Below are 17,216 nucleotides of genomic sequence, written 5' to 3' on the forward strand. Positions count from 1 at the left end.
AAGACTCCTCCTCCTCACCCTCCATTGCATTTCCTCTCTTTCTGCACTTCTCAGTTCAGTCTCCCACTGGGCCCGTGGCCCAGGCCCTTCCCATCTCCCTTCTAGGCTGAACTGCTCTGTCTTGTTTTTTAACCACTGAGGGATAGGCTAGGGTGGTGACACACCTGAACCTAAAAGAAAAATTTAGGCAGAGGTAGGAATGGAAGATAAGGAGCGTCAGAGAAGCCAGGGCCTACCACCTCCAATTCCTCTCTGACCTGAGGACCAGGCTCACCTCTCAGCTTTAGGGTGCATCACACACACACACACTCCACCATCGCACATCCCAGCTCCCTGTATGGCCCCAGCCCCCCACACCCCACTGGTATCTAGGCAACGGCACAAAGGGAAAGTGGGGAGAGGGGCCTGGGAGGCCCAGACAACTAGCTGTAACCCAATCCAACCCAGTACCTGGCGGAGGCGGGGGTGGGAGCCAGGGGTGGGAGCCAGGGGTGGGCATGGCTGCCAGAGAAGGCCACCGACCAAGGAGGGAGGAAAGGGCAGAGGTCCAAAACAGTCCTGGTCAGTCCAGGAGTTGGAGAAGAAAGATGGCTATCATGGACCCCAGAGAAAACTGAGAGGCCCAGAGAAAAGTACAGTGTGCTCCAAGGGAAACGGGAAGGGGCGCCAGGAGACAGGAGAGAAGGGAAAGATGAGATGTCCACACTGAAATTAAGAGGCATAGAGGAACAGGGGCAAGAAGCTCTTTGAACTGAAAATGGCTGAGGTGTCAGTGGCACAGAAGAACAGAGAAATGGGTCTTGCCCATACAGGAACAAATCCTCTTCTAGTCCTGGAGCTGGGCAGAATGGCAGAGAGCCCAGGACCAGAACTCGGAGTAGAAGCAGTTTAGGAGGCCCACCGAGGGGACAACCTTGAAATTCCTCCCATCCCACCCCTAGCTCAGGGTGAGTATGGTGTCCAGCGGAACCTTGCCTCCCTCTAGTGGCCACAGCTCCCCATGTGTAGCCCCTACATGCCCGGCTTTCTGTATCCCAGCCCTAGGAGAGAGGGTTTCTCCCCCTGGGTGGTTGCTGGGCCCCAGTCAAAGTCAGTCAGGGCCCCCTTGGAGCTCAAGAGTGATAGTGGGTCTCCAGCCGCACATGGGGCCCCTACCCAGGCCAACCCAGCACTTGTGGTTCTGACTCCCCAGTTTACTAGAAGGCTCCATTTCCTCAGACCCTCCTCTGTGTCCACAGGTTCCACTCTTTTCCACTCCTCTCTCCCTAGTTCCCCATCTCACAGGTGATGCCCACACAGTGCTGGTGCAGCTCAGAATGGCCCATGGGGAGAGGCCTAGATAGGAACTACTCTAGTCCACGGCTTGGTCTCCTCTTTGGTCAAGGCCTACAAGAATCTGAGAACACTCTAAACCCCTCTTCCTAAAAATGCACATGCACAAAATCTTTGACACTTCTAAGAATTCTCAAACTCCCGACTTGAGAACCCTTCATTTGCCCGGGTCCTGGGGCCAGGCTTCTGCTGGCAAGGCAGGGGAAGCAGGGTCCCCACCTGGCCAGGGAGGGGTAGCCAGTGCCATCATCTTAGCCATACTTGTTCGGTTTCCTCCTCTTTTGGGATCCTCCCCAGCTCTGCTATGCAGGTTCACCAACTTCCGGGTGCTCCATCTTTCTTCCCCTCATACAGACTAGAGTAAGACTCTTCAGACACAACAAAGCACTGTGATTCAGACTTTAATGGTGGTGCTCATTTCCACACCACAGAGGTGGTGGCAACTGTGGAATGTGGCACAGGGGAGTGAGACATTGCTCTGGTGCAGCTGGAGGAAGAACAGGGAAGCCGGGGCTGAGGAGAGAGTTAGGGGAAAGAGCCCCGGGGCCCACAGCCCTACCTCTGGACCAAGCTGGCTTCGGTTAAGGGCTGGTGGACACAAAGGAGCTGATGAGCAAGGCCCTTTTCTGTTACCCTTCCCATTCCAGCAAGACCTCCCAGCCCCAGGCCATCTCCGAATCTCTGGCCACATCACACACACACACACACACACACACACACAAACACACACACTCATTTCCAGTCAGGCCAGGTTTGGACACCAGAGTTAGGGAGAAAGGAGGAATTGATTAAGGTGAATGAACAATAAATAAATGAATAAATAATCCACTAAGAGCCCAGGCACGATCACGCCGCCAGCATGCCCCTCCACCTTCGCTGGCCGCGCCTCCTGACTCCTACACAACATGGAACACGGGTGGAAGCGACACACACAGTGACACGCACCTCACCAACCAGCCCAGATGCACCCTTCCCAGACCCTGACTGTTCTTCCATGGACTCCCTTCTAATCCTCAGTCCCATGGCCAGTTTTTGAGGAGAGAGAATAGAAAGGACAGAGAAGCGGAGAGTGCGGAACCCAGAGGGGGAAGAGCACACAGCTGGGGCTGGACAAGCCAAGGAGGAATGCAGCAGGTCAGCCAGGGGCTCCGGGGAGAGATGTCACAGAGCAGAACAGGAAGAAAGAGGTTCCAGGAGAGTGGCAAAGGGGTTCCAAGTCTCCGGGCAAGGAGAGGGATCACAGCACGCTGGGATTGCGGAAATTATGTCCAGCGAAGCGGGCTTCGTCCCCCAGCTCTTCTTCAATCCTGAGAGAGAGGAGCCAGAGAGGAAAGAGTCAGGGAAGCAGGGAGGATCCTGCTTCTTTTTCCGGGGGACCCTATCCTCCAAATCTGTCACAGCAGCTGCTTCGATGTCCTGGCCCAAGCGTGGGCATTCCCACATGATTATGGGAGCCACTGATCAGTAACGCCATCATTCCAAAATAAGTATTTTCTGGATAGCTACTGTTTTCCAGGCCCTGGGTGCTGGAGGTGGGATGGTGGGCAAACAGAGCTTCTAACCCTCTGGGCCCTGGGCTCCCAGCCCCCAGGTATCCTCACCTCATGAGCTGGTTGTACTTAGCCAGACGCTCTGAACGGCATGGGGCTCCAGTCTTGATCTGAAACGTGCCCAAAGATAAGCAGCTCAGTGGCTGCCCCCCGTCTCCTATAAGAAAACTTAACACTCCTTTGACATTCCCCTGACACCTGAAAACACTGGAAAGAGAGACCCAGCCACCTGACCAGAACCCACCAACTGCACATAGCTCTCCCTTGCACTCACCTGGCCTGTGCAGAGCCCCACCACCAGGTCGGCGATGAACGTGTCCTCGGTCTCTCCAGAGCGGTGACTCACCATGACCCCCCAGCCATTCTCCTGGGCCAGCTTGCACCTGCAGCCACATACCAGCACTGACCCCCAGCCCCTCACGCAGGGCACTCCCTTCCCAGCCCCAACACTGGTCTGGCACAAAGCTCCCTGGGAGGGCCAAAGACATGGGGTGGAAAGTGACTACAGGTTCCCCACTCTCTTCAGCCTCTGTGCCAGGACGAGGCTGGGAGCACTTGCCGGAGGTTTCCTGTAGCAACGGGCTGCTGGGTCAGGAGGAGCCAGAGGACACTCACGCTTGGATGGCTTCAGTGACCGAACCGATCTGGTTGACCTTGAGCAGCAGACAGTTGCAGGCCTTTTCCTCCACGGCCCGCTCAATACGCTTTGGGTTGGTCACCGTTAGGTCATCACCCACAATCTGGATCCCTACATTGGCTGTGAACTTCGACCAGGCAGCCCAATCATCCTGGTCAAAGGGGTCCTCAATGGAGACCACTGGAGAGAGAGCAGGAGGGGCTCCGCATCAGGCAGGAACACCTCCCCACTATGGCTCCCTGAAATGGACAGATTCCCCTGGCTAACTGAGCCTGCCTATCCTTGCCTCCCTACCTCCAAGATAAGCCTGGCCAATTCTCAGCTTGATTCTTTCAGAAAACCTACCAGGGGCACCTGGGTGGCTCAGTTGGTTGAGTGTCAGACTCTCGGTTTCAGCCCAGGTCATGATCTCGGTGTTGTGGGATTTAGCCCTGCATCGGGCTCCAAACACTCAGCATGGGGTCTACTTGGGATTCTTTCCCCCTCCCCTTCTGCTCCCCCAATCCCCATGCTCTCTCCCTCTGAAATAAATAAAATCTTTAAAAGAAAAAAAAAAAAAAAGAAAAGGAAAACCTTCCAAAAAACCAATGGTTCAGAGTCTTTCTCAAGAGACTCTCACTCTTTTGCTTTTTTCCCACTTTCGCTACTGGGAAGCTTTTCCTCAATGCTATTCGAAATCCTTCATTCTGCATTTATGTCTACTTTCTCTTGCTCTGTCTCAGGGAAATGGAAACCAGCTTCCTCCATGTGGGGGTCACAGCCCCTGTAGTCTTGGAGAGGGTAATTCGGCTCCTCGTCAGCCTTTCTGTTCTACTCTCACAGCGCCTGCCGGTCCACTCAGCATCCACAACTTCATCAGTCAAAAACACTGACACATACAAGTTCCCTGCTGGGCCCCGTCACCCTCTCACCGCCACTGGTTCCTTCCAAAGCCCTCCCTGTGATCCTGGTAACTTTGGAACGCATGACTTTAATTAGGACAGAAGTAGATAAAACAGATTCACCATGGGTACCTGCAAATTTAAACTACCTACAAAGCTTGTCTCTGCTCTTGGTCTCAGGACCGGGCTCCTCCCCCCAGTCGGTCCTAATTCTCAGGCTCTTCTTAGACCTCTGCCTGACACCTACCAGCACCACATACAGTCAGTCCAGAGTTGCCCCACACATCCCTGCCTGCCCCTTGACCCTCACGCTGCCCTTCCTCCCACACCCCTTGTTCTCACCAGGATAGTCCCTGACAAAGTCCTGGTAGAGGGCCCCCAGCTGGTCTCCAGTTATGTATCGGGAAGGATCAGCAGGAGACTTGAAGTCCAAGTCGTATTTGCCATCACGATGAAACTCCGAGGCAGCGACATCCATGCCAATGACAATCTTTTCTGTGTAGCCAGCCTTGTCGATGGCTTCCTTCACCAGCTCCAAGGCTGGGGATGGAATACAGTGAGATTACCAGAAGGAAGGGTGGGCAAAGAGGAATGAGAGTAAGAAAGAAATTCAGAGCCCCGGTGGAGGACTGTTGCTGGGGAGAAACCTGACTACAGTTGCTGGTGGGGTCTTCCCCAGGGCTGGGAAGGGCAGGCCACCTTCTAAGATGGCAGAGGAATGCAATTCTGTTCATAACAGGTTGTTTGTAAATAGCCATCCTTTATGGAGGGCTAACTATGTCACCTAAGTACAATGATACTAAGAGGTAGATACCGTTCTTATTCCCATTTTATAGATAAGAAAGACAAGCACAGAGAAGTTAAGTAAGAAAGATCACCAGCCAGTAACTCTTCAAGTCAAGGTTCAAATAGAGGCAATTTGGCCCCAGAAACTGAACTCTCAGCCACTTCCTGTTATTGTTTTTATTCACCATACAGCTCCTGCCAAGGCAGAGAAAAATTAGGGATCTTAGAGGCTCACTGAGAGATTGGCGTGGAAATGGGATAGACTTAGAATAGAATCCATAGAGTATGATATTATCCCATCAAACTGAGAGTCCTATGAAGTTCAAGTCCAGAATGGATCCTACAAGGCACCTAGACCACTTCCCAGCATTTCCAGGGCCTTCAGTAAGAACTTAGAGTTGCTAACAAGGGGCACCTACATGGCTCAGTCAGTTAAGCGTCTGTCTTCAGCTCATGATCTTGGGGTCCTGGGATAGAGCCCCACATCAGGCTTCCTGCTCAGTTGGGAGTCTGCTTCTCCCTCTCCCTCTGCCCCTCCCACCACTCATGCACGCACACGCTCTCTCTCTCAAGTACATAAAATCTAAAACTATATATATATAGATAGATACAGATATATTATCTATCTGTCTACCTATAAATAGATAGATAGATAGATAGATAGCAAATCTAGCTGGCTGGTGAAGACTGTCCTCTTAGGCCTGCATGTGAATGTGGCAGGCCTTCTGAGACCCAGTTCCAGTACTGGTACCTCTTAGAGCTAGCTCAAGGGCCACCATACTCCTCAGGACCTGGTGAAGTGTGTGGCCCTTCCTGATGTCCCAGGACAGAGTGAAACTACAAGCAGGGAGTGGGGCTCCTGGCCTCACCTTCACTGTTCTCCAGGATGTTGGGGGCAAAGCCGCCTTCATCTCCCACATTGGTGGCATCCTTGCCATACTTGTCCTTGATGACGCCCTTGAGTGTGTGGTAGACCTCTGCCCCGAGTCGCATGGCATCCCGAAAGCTCTCAGCACCCACTGGGAGGATCATAAATTCCTGCATGGCCAGCTTATTCCCAGCGTGAGAGCCACCATTGATCACGTTGAAGGCCTAGGGGGGCCACAGGACAGAAAACTCACAGAGCACTTCCCTCCTCCACCCTGAAGAGTGTTAACCCGAGAGTGTCTGCCCCCACTTCCCAGACTCAAAGTCTCCTGCCCCCATACTTTCTCTTTAGCTGCCTCAATGCACTCTCCCCCCACCATTCCTCACAAGGTCTCATGATTACCCCCCCACTACGCCCACCCCCTGGAGAAGCCCAGGCAGGGCAGGCACAGCTCACCGGCACCGGAAGGATGAGGTCCGAGTTTCCGGCCAACTGAGCAATGTGGCGATACAGGGGCAATTCCCGCTCGGCCGCCCCTGCCTTACACACGGCCAGGGACACACCCAGGATGGCATTGGCCCCAAACTTGGCTGGGAGATTATAGAGGAAGGCACTGAGCAAAAATGGCCCTATCTTTTCGAGCCCCGGCCTCCACCTGCACTCCCAAAAGGAGCCAGTAAAGGAGACCCCCTCCTCCCTCTCCACTCCTGCAACACCTCATCAGTGCTTCCCTGAAAATAGCGGGGACACACACACACACACACACACACACACACAAACACACGTTGTGATGGGAAAGGGCAGAGAGCTCCACCTATTTCTAAGCATTCCGAGACCACAGGCTATCTCCTGCCAGCTTGCCCTCTTCGAGCTGCAAGGAAGTTCTTCCTTCTGTCTAATGTCACTCCCTCCCACTGCCGTTAAATTCATCTTCTCTTATTCTGGCTTTGGGAGGAGAATGGAAGCTGGGCTAACTCCTGACAGTCCTTCCTAAGGAAGCCCCCATAGTGCTCCACACTATGTGCTCCACACGTCCTCCCCCTCCCGCCTCCCCACTTTCGCCCAGCCCAGCTTACATTTGTTCTCAGTCCCATCTAGCTCCAACATGAGGTTGTCCAGCTTCTCCTGCTCCACCACAGAGATACCCTGTGGACAGAGCCGCCATCACCCCAGGCCAGCGTGGAGGCTGGGCCCTAAGGCAGGTTCCCCTCTGGCCAGGGTTCCTGGGAGAGCAGCCTGTCTGGATTAGAGGACCTGAACCCCACAGGCGCAGGGAGCAGTAAAGGAGTCTTCCCACCCTTCCGTGGTAACCATGATTCCCAAGAGGTGGGCCTTTCTCCCCTGGATCCCTTCTCCCCTAATCCAAGATTCCTTTAGGACCATGGTCCTGCCCACCAGCACCCCAGTCCACCCCCCACTTCCCCGGCCCCCAGCAAAGAGTGGGACTCACTGAGCTGATGAGGGCAGGAGCGATGGTGGTGTTGATGTGGTCCACTGCCTTCAGGACACCTGGGGGAGAGGCAGGGAGGCCCAGCTGGGTCAGGGTGGAAGGGGCCAGAAGTGGGGGGCATGCAAAAAGGAGGTTGGGAGCTGGTGTAAGGTTAAGAGTTAAAGCTGAGGCATGGGAGAGCCTGGAAAAGAGAAAGGGCCTCACCTTTGCCTAAGTAACGCTGTTTGTCCCCATCCCTCAGCTCCAGGGCCTCATAGATCCCAGTGGAGGCTCCACTGGGCACTGCAGCCCGGAAAAGACCTGGGAGAGGAACATCAAATAAGGAGGGGCACAGAAGGATACTCAGGGGCCTAGGGATTCCTTCAGCCTTCCAGCTCCAAGCTGCCTGCCACATCCAGGCCCATCCCCACACTGCTCTCTAACACACACGCACGTGCACACACACACACACACACACACACAGAGACAGTGGCCTCATCTGTGCAGCTGAGGTCCCAAATGCACAAGGAGGACCCCACAGACACGAAGCTGTGCTGTCAGCACACACACGCCCCCATGCCTGGGACACGCACAGACATGCAGAGGAACAGTATACTGCATACACTGAAACAGGACACACAGATTGGCCTATCCTGGCTCCCCTGGACAGAGAGGATGCAACCCCCATAATCCAGGCTTGTAAGCCTGGCCCAGCACCCCATCCCCACTAGGAATCAAGGCGTCATCCCCTCCAGGGCCAGGGGAAACCCCGACTGAGGGCTGTGGGAAGACCCCAGGCCAGGCTCACTACCTTTGGCAGTGTGGAGATCCACCTCCACCGTGGGGTTCCCACGGGAGTCCAGGATCTCCCGGGCCCAGATCTTCTCTATCGACATGATGGCTGGCTGAGATCTCGGGTGGAAGGAAAGGAAGGAGAAAGATAAGAGGTTTAGAGAGGTGGAGCCTGATCAGTGGGAGGGACCAGAGGCTGGGAGGGATGGGAAAGAGGTTACTGCAGTGGGTGGGGGGTGGGGAGGAGCTGGCTGCAGTCCTGGCTTTAGAAGGGATCCCCCCCCACCCCATGGGGAGAGAAGGTCAATGCGGTGAGGAAGGGGAGGTCACTGCAGTGGGGGGAGGGGGAGGATCAAGCGGTGAGAAGGGAGGACACTGCAGTGAGGAGGGAGGGGCCCTGGGAGAGGTTCCCTTGCCCCCTCAGTAGCTCCAGCAGCCCACTGGTGGGGTTCCCCCAGAGCTCAGAGTGTAATGGCTGCCAGGCTTGCATTTCTCCTTGGAGCCAAGAGGAGGATGGGCTGTCTGGGTACTTGGGGCCTCTCCTCCAGAGCCCTCATCCCACCCTAACTTAACACCCCAACCCCCACTCCAAGATCCTAGCCCCTCTCCCAAACATCTGTCCCTTCTCTTCCCAAGAGATGTACAGTGGAGAAGTCTGGCCAAAGGGTCCTGGGGAAGCCCTCAGTCCTTGGGAGTTGAGTGCAGAGGGAGAAGAGATCTGGGGGAAGAGGCGAGGCGGGGCCCATCCTCCCCGCCCCCCAACACCCCCCTCCCCAACACCCCCACCCCGAACCCCACCCCACCCCCTAGACAAATTCTCCCCTCTTCCCATCCCTCCCCCGTGCAGCATCGAGAGGTAATGTAAAAGGAGAGAGGCAATGTGGGGGAGGAGTGGGAAAGAAGGGAGTCTAGAAGTCCAGGGAAGCTGAGGAATGGGAGAAGACGTTTCCCCAGACGCAAAGCCAGGAGACGTGCTAGGATAAAAATGCACGGCCCGTGAAGACCCCGAACTTAACATGGACAGAACCGGAGGCGAAGAGGTGTGGGGAGAGGGTCAGACAATGCTAGAGAAAGGCGCAGTTAGAGAGAAACAGGTGCAGGGAGGCCTGGCGCCCAGATGAGGAGGGGGCAACAGCCGGAAACCGAGAGGAGCGGTCCCAGAAGGCCCGGGAGGGAGGATGCCCGGGGGAGGTGCGGATGATGGAGCCGGTGCGCAGTGCCACGGGGCGAGGGAGGCGCGCAGGCCAGGGGAGAGGGCGGGTGGGGGGGGGGCACAGTGGCTAGGGGAGGGGACCCAGAAGGACGCAGGGGCCAGCCGGGGCTTCACCTCGGGGCTGCAGACTCAGCCTGTGGCGGTGGCGGTGGCGGCGGCAGGGGCGGCGGCGGCAGCGACGCAGAGAGAACGCGAGTGGTGGCGGCGGCGGCTGCGGCTCCCGGGCGGCGGGCGGGGGGCGGGCGGGGGGAGGCGCCGATAGGGCCGGGCGGGCGCATGTGACCCGGAGCCCCCGATGAGTCAGAGCCTCCAGCGGAGGAGCACGTAGGAGCGCGGATGGGGGGCCGATGGGGGAGATGGGGGGAGGCCGCGAGAAGAGCAATGAGGGGGGCGGGGGCGACCCAGGCCCTGAGGCCCGCCACCCACGCGCGCTCACACCCACGCCCCGCTCCCCTGGAAAGTAACAGGCACAGCCTCACACCAGTGAAGCCTATGACAGACTTGGTGTCTCACAACCCCAATCAGACACAAGAGTATCAAAATGTCTCTTTATTTGAAAACCAAACTGTTTCTCACACACCCCTCCGCCTCCGCAGCTCCTCTGCAGCCAATTCTGCCAGCATCCCCTGGGCCGATCCGGATCCCGGCCTGGTTCCCCTACACCTGCCTGAGCCCGCCCCACCCCACAGACACACACGCACACACACCCAGGTTCCCAGGCAGGGATCAGACCCCTCCCAGACGCTGCCCAGGTGCCCATTACAGAGCCTGGGCAGCAGGCTGTGATGAATTCCCAGGTCTGGGCCAAGAGAAGCCATGCTCTGTCTCAGGATGAGGGGTTGAACGCGGCAGCACCCTCTCTGGGAGTCTTCTCAGGTCGTAGGGCCAGTGTCTTTGATCTGGAGGAAGAGGGTGGAAGGGAAGCCCCTGGGCCTTACTGCATTCCGCTTGCTTCCTGTGCCCCCTTCCAGAGTGCCCAGCCACCACACTCCCCTGGGCTGGTCACCTCGCTCTCTTTCTGCCTTATCCTGTCCTTTCTTCCCCTCATCCCTGTTTCGTGTTATTTTTAGATTCAGATTTTTAGGGCAAAATCTTCCTCCCCCGCCTTCTCTTCTCAGCCCAGCTCCCATCCTTAACCACCACCTCCACCCTCCACCCCCAGCGCCCCCCCACCACACCCCAGACTGGTCCTTTTCAGCTGCACACCGGCATCTCTGCCTGCCACCCCAATTCTCTCCTTTAACTTTCCTCTCCTAATGTATTCTCCTTAGCCTTTTCTCAGCTCCTCCCAAGCCCCTCTGGTCCTTCCTCCCCATCCCAAGACACCCCTTAACTCCTAGGCCTGGTCTCTCCAAGGGATCTCCTTGCCATATTCCTTCCTCAACCACCTCCTCCTACAGCACCTTCTCTGGCTCCAGCTGACAGACCCTTGGCCTCCGCTTCCTGCCTCTCTGTCAGCTTCCTCACCGTCCTCAGAGGCTCGAAGAGCTACATGGATGGCACTTTCAGTTCGGAGTTATGCTCAGCCTCAGCCTCCTCTTCCAGGGTCTCCTTCAACCTCTGACGGATCTCGTCAGCCTCTGCCCGCTCCTCGTCCTCGAAGAAATCTTTATCCAGGCGCTCGAGGTGTGTTATCTGCACCAGGGCCTCCTGGCGATAGTCATTCTCATCTGTACACGGGTTGTCCAACAGCACCAAGGCTCGCAGCTTGGGCAGGTCCCGAAGCTTGGCTAGCTCCCCCAGGTGGGTCACCATGTTGCCCCTGCCAGGTGTGGTCAGGAGGGATTCACCCCAGGGGGGATTAATGGGCTTTGGGGGCCCTACCACCAGGAAAAAAATCCCCTGGGAGAATCTCTCACCGGACTCTGGTTTCCCTAGAAACACTGCCTCTGTGGATTGGCTTGATCATCATAGCCGGATAACCTGAGCAGAGCCAGGGCTGTCCAGCCCTACTCTAGTGCTGCCTCAGCCCTTCCGGAACACTGTGAGTGCCACAGTCTGTTCTGTAACATGCTGGTCGTAGTTCTCCTTTTGGAGCAGCAAAGCTATGTCACCAACCCTGTCTCATTAGTTGGAGAGGAGGGGGGATATCTCCCTTGCAGTGTCAAAGTGCTTGTGTATCAGTCGTACCTAATTAAAGGTTAGAAAGCAGGACCCAGGCCAGTGGAGAAGGAACTGGGATCTGAGCTCATGGAGGTGGGTGCTAGATTGGTACTCCCCTCAGGAAGGAGCCTGGAACTAGAGATCTAGCATCTTTGGCCCCAGAGGCATCTCCCAGTCATTAAGGGGCATCTCCCCTACACTTATGTCCAAACAACCCCAGTTAGTAGCCATTGAGGAGGGTCTATTTTCTCTGTCTAGATTATTAATAGGAAAAGAGCAACCCCCGCACCCCAACTCTACCAGACCAACACAGCAGAACTAATTAACAAGAGATTTCTCCAGGAGCCATGGCAGGAATTGGGAGCTCCAAGATGTAACCATCTCTCCCTACTTGGAGATTCTCTTTCCTTTGCCAGTTTTGAGGATTTGGCCATGTTGACTAAGGAGGCAGTTACCTTCCATCTTGCTTAAAGAAACACACATAAAATCCTCCAATGGACAAGGGTTACTGAAAGAAAATCCACTCCCCACCCCAATCCGATCAATTCCCAGAGTCTTTCCATCTAGAGATTTTCTTTCAAATACTCTTCTCTTCTCAAATATGAGAACATCTTGTGTTTTTATACCAGTAAGGAAGCCATCCCTTACAAGTAGGGCTCAGGAGAAGAGAGGCAGGAAATGGGAGTCCAGGAGATGGAGAAGGGCAGAGAAAATTTACAGGGAATAGGACCAAGGAAAGAGAGTTGGAGCCAGACTGTGAATCCCTTGAAAACAGGGACTAACTCTGATTCCTTTAGATGTTCCCAGAATACAGCACCAAGCCTGGTATGTCACACGTACTTAGTAACTGTGGACCGAGTGAATAAAGATTTAGGGGTCCGAGGCTGTACAAAGTAAGGAAAGGAGGACTAAAGACCAGGATGGAGGATGAGGGGAGAGTCTAGGAGCAGGCTAGGATTGGGGCTTTGGGGCCAGGGAGGAACGTGGGGTCAGAAGCCCCTCCCGGTCCAGGGCAGGGACAAGGTGAGGCCAGGAAGGGGTGCATACCTCAGATTGAGATACTGCAGTGATGTCATTTCTTTGGAGAAGCCACTCAGCGTTTCAATCTGATTGTCTCGAAGATGCAAGGTAGTGAGATTGCTTAGGTGCTCCAAGCCCTCCACCTTCTTCAGCATGTTCTGGGCCTAGCCCCCAGGATACAGCACAGAGATTGGGAGAAGGTACCAGGGCAGGGAAGAGAAATCAGAGACGCAGAAAATATAAGAGTGGCAGTGCAGGGGTGCAGGAGGGGAGTGGAATTGTGTAGAGATGGGGGTAGACAGCAAAGAAGTCTAGGAGAAGCTGCCAGTCCAGAGAAGGATCAGCAGTAACCACCCCCCATCCCACCAGGAAGAGATGCTTTGACCCACGCCGAAGCCCATGCGCCCCACTGCTCCACTGAGCAGAAATGGCTTCAACACCACCCTAGAATCGCGAAGCTCAAGAGCCAAAAAGACTTAACATTCAAGTGGCTTCTCTAGTCTGCTATCTGTAAATTACGCTACTACCTGTATCAAAGCAAATTGTCTCCATTCCCATGTGTTATGTATTATCAGCCCTACAAAGTAGGAAGGGCTCAGTAAAAGATACCGAATGCCCATGATGATGGTGAGGTTAATAGCTGAGCCTACTAGAAGCCAGGCACCCTGCCCCCCACCCCTTGGCCCCGAGCTGTGCCCTCTTCCCCGTACCAACCACCCTCTAACCCAGTGAGCTACCAGGAAGAGGTTCTTCAGCTTAGGAAGGTTGATTCCCAGGGTGCTCTCCAGCTGGTTCCCCCGCAGCTCCAGTGTGTGCAGGCTGATCAGCTTTTGGGGGTCCAGACCAGTCACCCTGCGGATGCGGTTCCCTAAGGAGCAAGAGGGTGGTATGAGCTCATAGAGCTGTCCCAATTTCCAGCAGTAGAACCTGAATGATGGGAGCCTCATCCTGTCCCTCTAATGTGAGGTGTCTATGAGGAGGGACAGCTCCAGACTTGACACCTCTGGGGCGCTGAGGCAAGAGGTCTGGGAGTCTAAGGGCCAAATGGACATGTCCATCCAAGCCTTTGAGAAGGGAATGAAGGCTGCCCAGTACCCCCTGTGCTTAACTCCTTCTTCTCCCTCAATTCTTTGCTCAGATGTCAGCTTCTCACTGACGATTGTCCTAACCAGCCCGTTTGAAATTACCACCTGTGCCTCTACCTAGTCCCTTTATCCTAATCTGTTTTCCACAGCACCTATTTCCTCTCTACATCGTACATAAATTTATTTATTTATTATGCCCATTGGTAGCTATCTGCCTCCATTATTTGAATGTAAGCTGCATGAGACTAGGGATTTTGTTTTGTTTACTGCTGCATCTCCAGCACATAGAAATGTCATAGTGAATCACAAGGGCTCTCTGAATGAATGAATGAATGGAGATTACTGTGTGGCACAGCCCAAGACCACACTACCCGCTTCTGCTGGCCCCAAGCTAGGAAGGAGAGACTCTTGTGTAGCCCGACTGAAGGACCCACCTTTGAGATCCAGGCTGCCCAGACGAGGGTGGGAGATGCCCTCAGTGTCAGTGATCTGGTTATAGGCAAAGCTGGCAATCTGCAGGTACGGCAGCTCGTTCAGGTGTGCGCTCCGCAGATTGTTGCCATCGGCCTTGAGCCAGAGCAGGTGGGTCAGGTAATTGAGTGGGGACAAGTCTGTCAGGTGGTTCTCGGAAACATCCACGTAGCGCAGATGGATGTAGGACCGTAACAGGTGGATGTCGGTCAGGTCCCTAGGAGACGGCAGAGGCCAGAGTTAGGGTGAAGAATCCAGCAAGGACCGGCAGAGACGCTACAGCAGAGGGCAATGTGGAGATGGCTTGTACTGGAGAGAAGAATGGGTGACTGATGGGAGTGGTGAGGGAGGGGGAGAGAAGGTAGGTGGGTTCTTCACAGGGAGCAGGGGCTTCCGTCTGTGAAGAGCTGGGAACTGACCCTCTGAAGGACAAGAGGAGGAGTCCAGTCCAGTAGGAATCCCCCTGACAGACCATCATAGCCTCCAATTCCCCAGGCCACCTCTGAAGCAAGGACTCACAGGGCTCCTGGAAAGTAAATTCTATCCTTCCCTTCCACTGGCCAAGGTAAGAGAGATCCAGACTCCCAGTGGCAACAGCCAGGCAGGAGGGTGAGCGAGGAGATTGGACCCTACAACCTCAGCCCTCTTTTGGTCCCCCAAAGCACACCTCTCTTTAACATCCAGCTTGACATAAGCATGAGCCAGTCCATTGCCCGTCTTACAGAGCAAAGAAAGCGCTTCCTTCATCATGTCCTCCGTGAGGGGGTTGAACATCCACTGCAAGAGGAAGAGGAGTCAGGCATCCCTTTGGTCCCAACCCCCTCCCTTAGCCTTAGGACCCCACCGTTTCCAGCTCTCACTTCCTCTGAGTACTCTTCTCCCTCCTTCCTGTAGTCCTCCCACTCCTCAGTCTCTTTCTCATCATCTTCTTTTTCCAGATTGTCCTGGTCTGGCTCAAAGTCTTCCAGCTCTTCATCTGACATCTTTCTTCCCTGCTGAAGGCTCTGGAGTGAGAGATCAAGCTCAGTGCGCCTCCCCAAAAAGAATGTGTCTTGAGCTCTAGCCAACCCTCAGCTCCCTGGCTTCCATTGACAGGGTGCCCTTCCCATCACCCCTGATCTCTTCCCAACTGTGCTTCCCTCCTTATCCCTGTGAGCTTCTCATTTTGACGCCCAGCCTCCACTTTGACTTCCCACCAAGGACCTCTCTCCCTTCAGGGTGCCTTCCCAGGCCTTTGCTGCCCTTCACAGGGCAGTCTTCTTGTAGCTCAGCCTCCCTGCTTCCTGGCCTCCCGTCTCCCCTGGTCTTCCCGCCTCCCCCTTCAGCCACGTTCTCCTACCAACCTCCTACACCCCTCTCCTCCCTGCCTTCCCTAACCCCAGTCATTTCTTTTCACTTTCCCACCCTGTCTAGCCCCATTTCCCCGTCCCCTCAGGGGCGCCAGACTGACACCCTCTCCAACTCTCCCACCCAATCCTTCACTGAGGGGCTCGGACCCTGGTTCCACCCTACTAAAAAATGAGGTTCCGGAGAGGGTCTAGGCCCTGACAAGGAAGGAGTGTTTTGGAAGAGGGGGAAAGCGCCAGGAGGCGTTGTGTACTGTTGTTATGGCAACGATGGGGCGGGACACTTGGCTACAGCAACGGTGCAACCTCCGAGAGGAGGGCCGCTAGGGGTCGGTGACCAACTGACGCGAAAAATCCGCCCGGAGCAAGTGGACCAGTAGTCGCCGGATCCCGAAGCCAACTTCCCAGTCCTGTGAAGTCTGGACGTTAATTGGCCCAGGGCAAAAAGCAGTGGGTGGGGCTTGGAACAGGGCTGTGGGGAGGGGAGATGGGCGGGGCTACGCGGAAGTCACTCAAGACGTTAAAGGGACCGCACATCCTCAAAGCAAAAGTATTGTGACTTCAGAAGAAACAGGCTCTGAAGCTAAAGGGGGAAGAGGAGCAAGAAACACCAAGGTATGCGGTCTGGTTTCTACCCCCCACTCCAGCCTTGCACTTGGCTGACCTTTGCAAGGTGGCTTGGTGGAGCGGAAGGAGCCCAGGCCAATGTATCTTAAGACCTGGGTTGGAGTCTTGGCAAATCTGCAGTTTACTAGCAATTTACCTGAGACTCTATTTCTCATCTGTAAAATAGGCTTAAGTGACACCAACAGACGGGGTTCGAGTGTGTGTGTAACCTATGCTAATGCAATGTAGCTTGCTAAACCCTGTGCGGAGCATTTCACTTTTCCTTATATCCTGGACTGGTTTGATGCAAACCTTTTATGGGCTAGTAAGGGAGAAAATACAACAAGCGCCCACTGAAATACTTCTCATCCAACGTTGTAATGTAGACAACAAGACCTGATAGAGCCCTAGGCAGGCACTCAGGTCTGCGTGACTTGTTGAAGGAGATGAAAAAGAAGTTAAGGTTCAGCAAATATTTCCTGAGAGTTTGTGCCAGATACCATGTGAGATGTCTTCACAAGTGATTTAATGTTTACACCAGTCCTGTGAGATAGATATTTGAAAGAAGAGGAGACTAAGGCTCAGAGTGGTTAATATTTATGACCCAATTCCTGCCAGGAGAAAGAGAGATAGTACCAATCTTATGGGATCTAATATAAATAAAACAGGCAACAAGGTAAGATATCATGATTAATTGTCAAATTGTGTGTTACAGGCTTACTATGACACGCAAAGTGATCCGATGGAAGATGTGGTGGGCTAGAAATCAGGACCTGTTACCTCCTGCCCTGTCCAGCTTGGATAAAACAGTAAATAGACAAATCTGGTCACTTGATGTCATGGAACTGGCAGAGTCAGAGACACCAGGTTCAAAACCCACCCTATCGCTTAATCCCTATGTGTTCCTCAGCAGGTTATATAACTTCTACTGAGGTTTAATCTTTACATTTGTGAATTAGGGATAAAGACATCCATTTCCATAAGGATTCGTAGAAGGTCAAAAGAGACAATGTGGGTAAATTGCCTTACACTTAGTTGACCCTCTGTCTGGATCTCCCTGGCCCTCCCCACCTCTTGCCTGTTTCCTCAGTCCTGGG

At 54.5% G+C, this 17,216-nt stretch overlaps 2 protein-coding genes across 2 annotated transcripts; both read right to left on the minus strand.

Annotated features, from left to right (window-relative positions):
• Nucleotides 1-1,717: 1,717 nt before the first annotated feature.
• On the minus strand, nt 1,718-9,698 carry ENO2 (enolase 2). Its single transcript, XM_046013541.1, has 12 exons — nt 9,603-9,698; nt 8,295-8,395; nt 7,709-7,804; nt 7,505-7,563; nt 7,131-7,200; nt 6,511-6,644; nt 6,056-6,278; nt 4,743-4,940; nt 3,498-3,699; nt 3,157-3,265; nt 2,934-2,992; nt 1,718-2,639 (listed from the first exon to the last, which is right to left on the minus strand). The coding sequence occupies exons 2-12, from the start codon at nt 8,377-8,379 to the stop codon at nt 2,570-2,572; spliced, it is 1,305 nt and encodes a 434-aa protein (XP_045869497.1). The 5' UTR covers nt 8,380-8,395; nt 9,603-9,698; the 3' UTR covers nt 1,718-2,569.
• A 367-nt stretch (nt 9,699-10,065) lies between these two features.
• On the minus strand, nt 10,066-15,713 carry LRRC23 (leucine rich repeat containing 23). The gene is made up of 8 exons (XM_046012742.1): nt 15,680-15,713; nt 15,028-15,171; nt 14,835-14,944; nt 14,131-14,384; nt 13,349-13,479; nt 12,639-12,775; nt 10,955-11,250; nt 10,066-10,389 (listed from the first exon to the last, which is right to left on the minus strand). The coding sequence occupies exons 2-7, from the start codon at nt 15,148-15,150 to the stop codon at nt 10,977-10,979; spliced, it is 1,029 nt and encodes a 342-aa protein (XP_045868698.1). The 5' UTR covers nt 15,151-15,171; nt 15,680-15,713; the 3' UTR covers nt 10,066-10,389; nt 10,955-10,976.
• Nucleotides 15,714-17,216: the final 1,503 nt, after the last annotated feature.

Source organism: Meles meles, chromosome 7, assembly GCF_922984935.1.
Source record: "Meles meles chromosome 7, mMelMel3.1 paternal haplotype, whole genome shotgun sequence".
NCBI lineage: Eukaryota > Metazoa > Chordata > Mammalia > Carnivora > Mustelidae > Meles > Meles meles.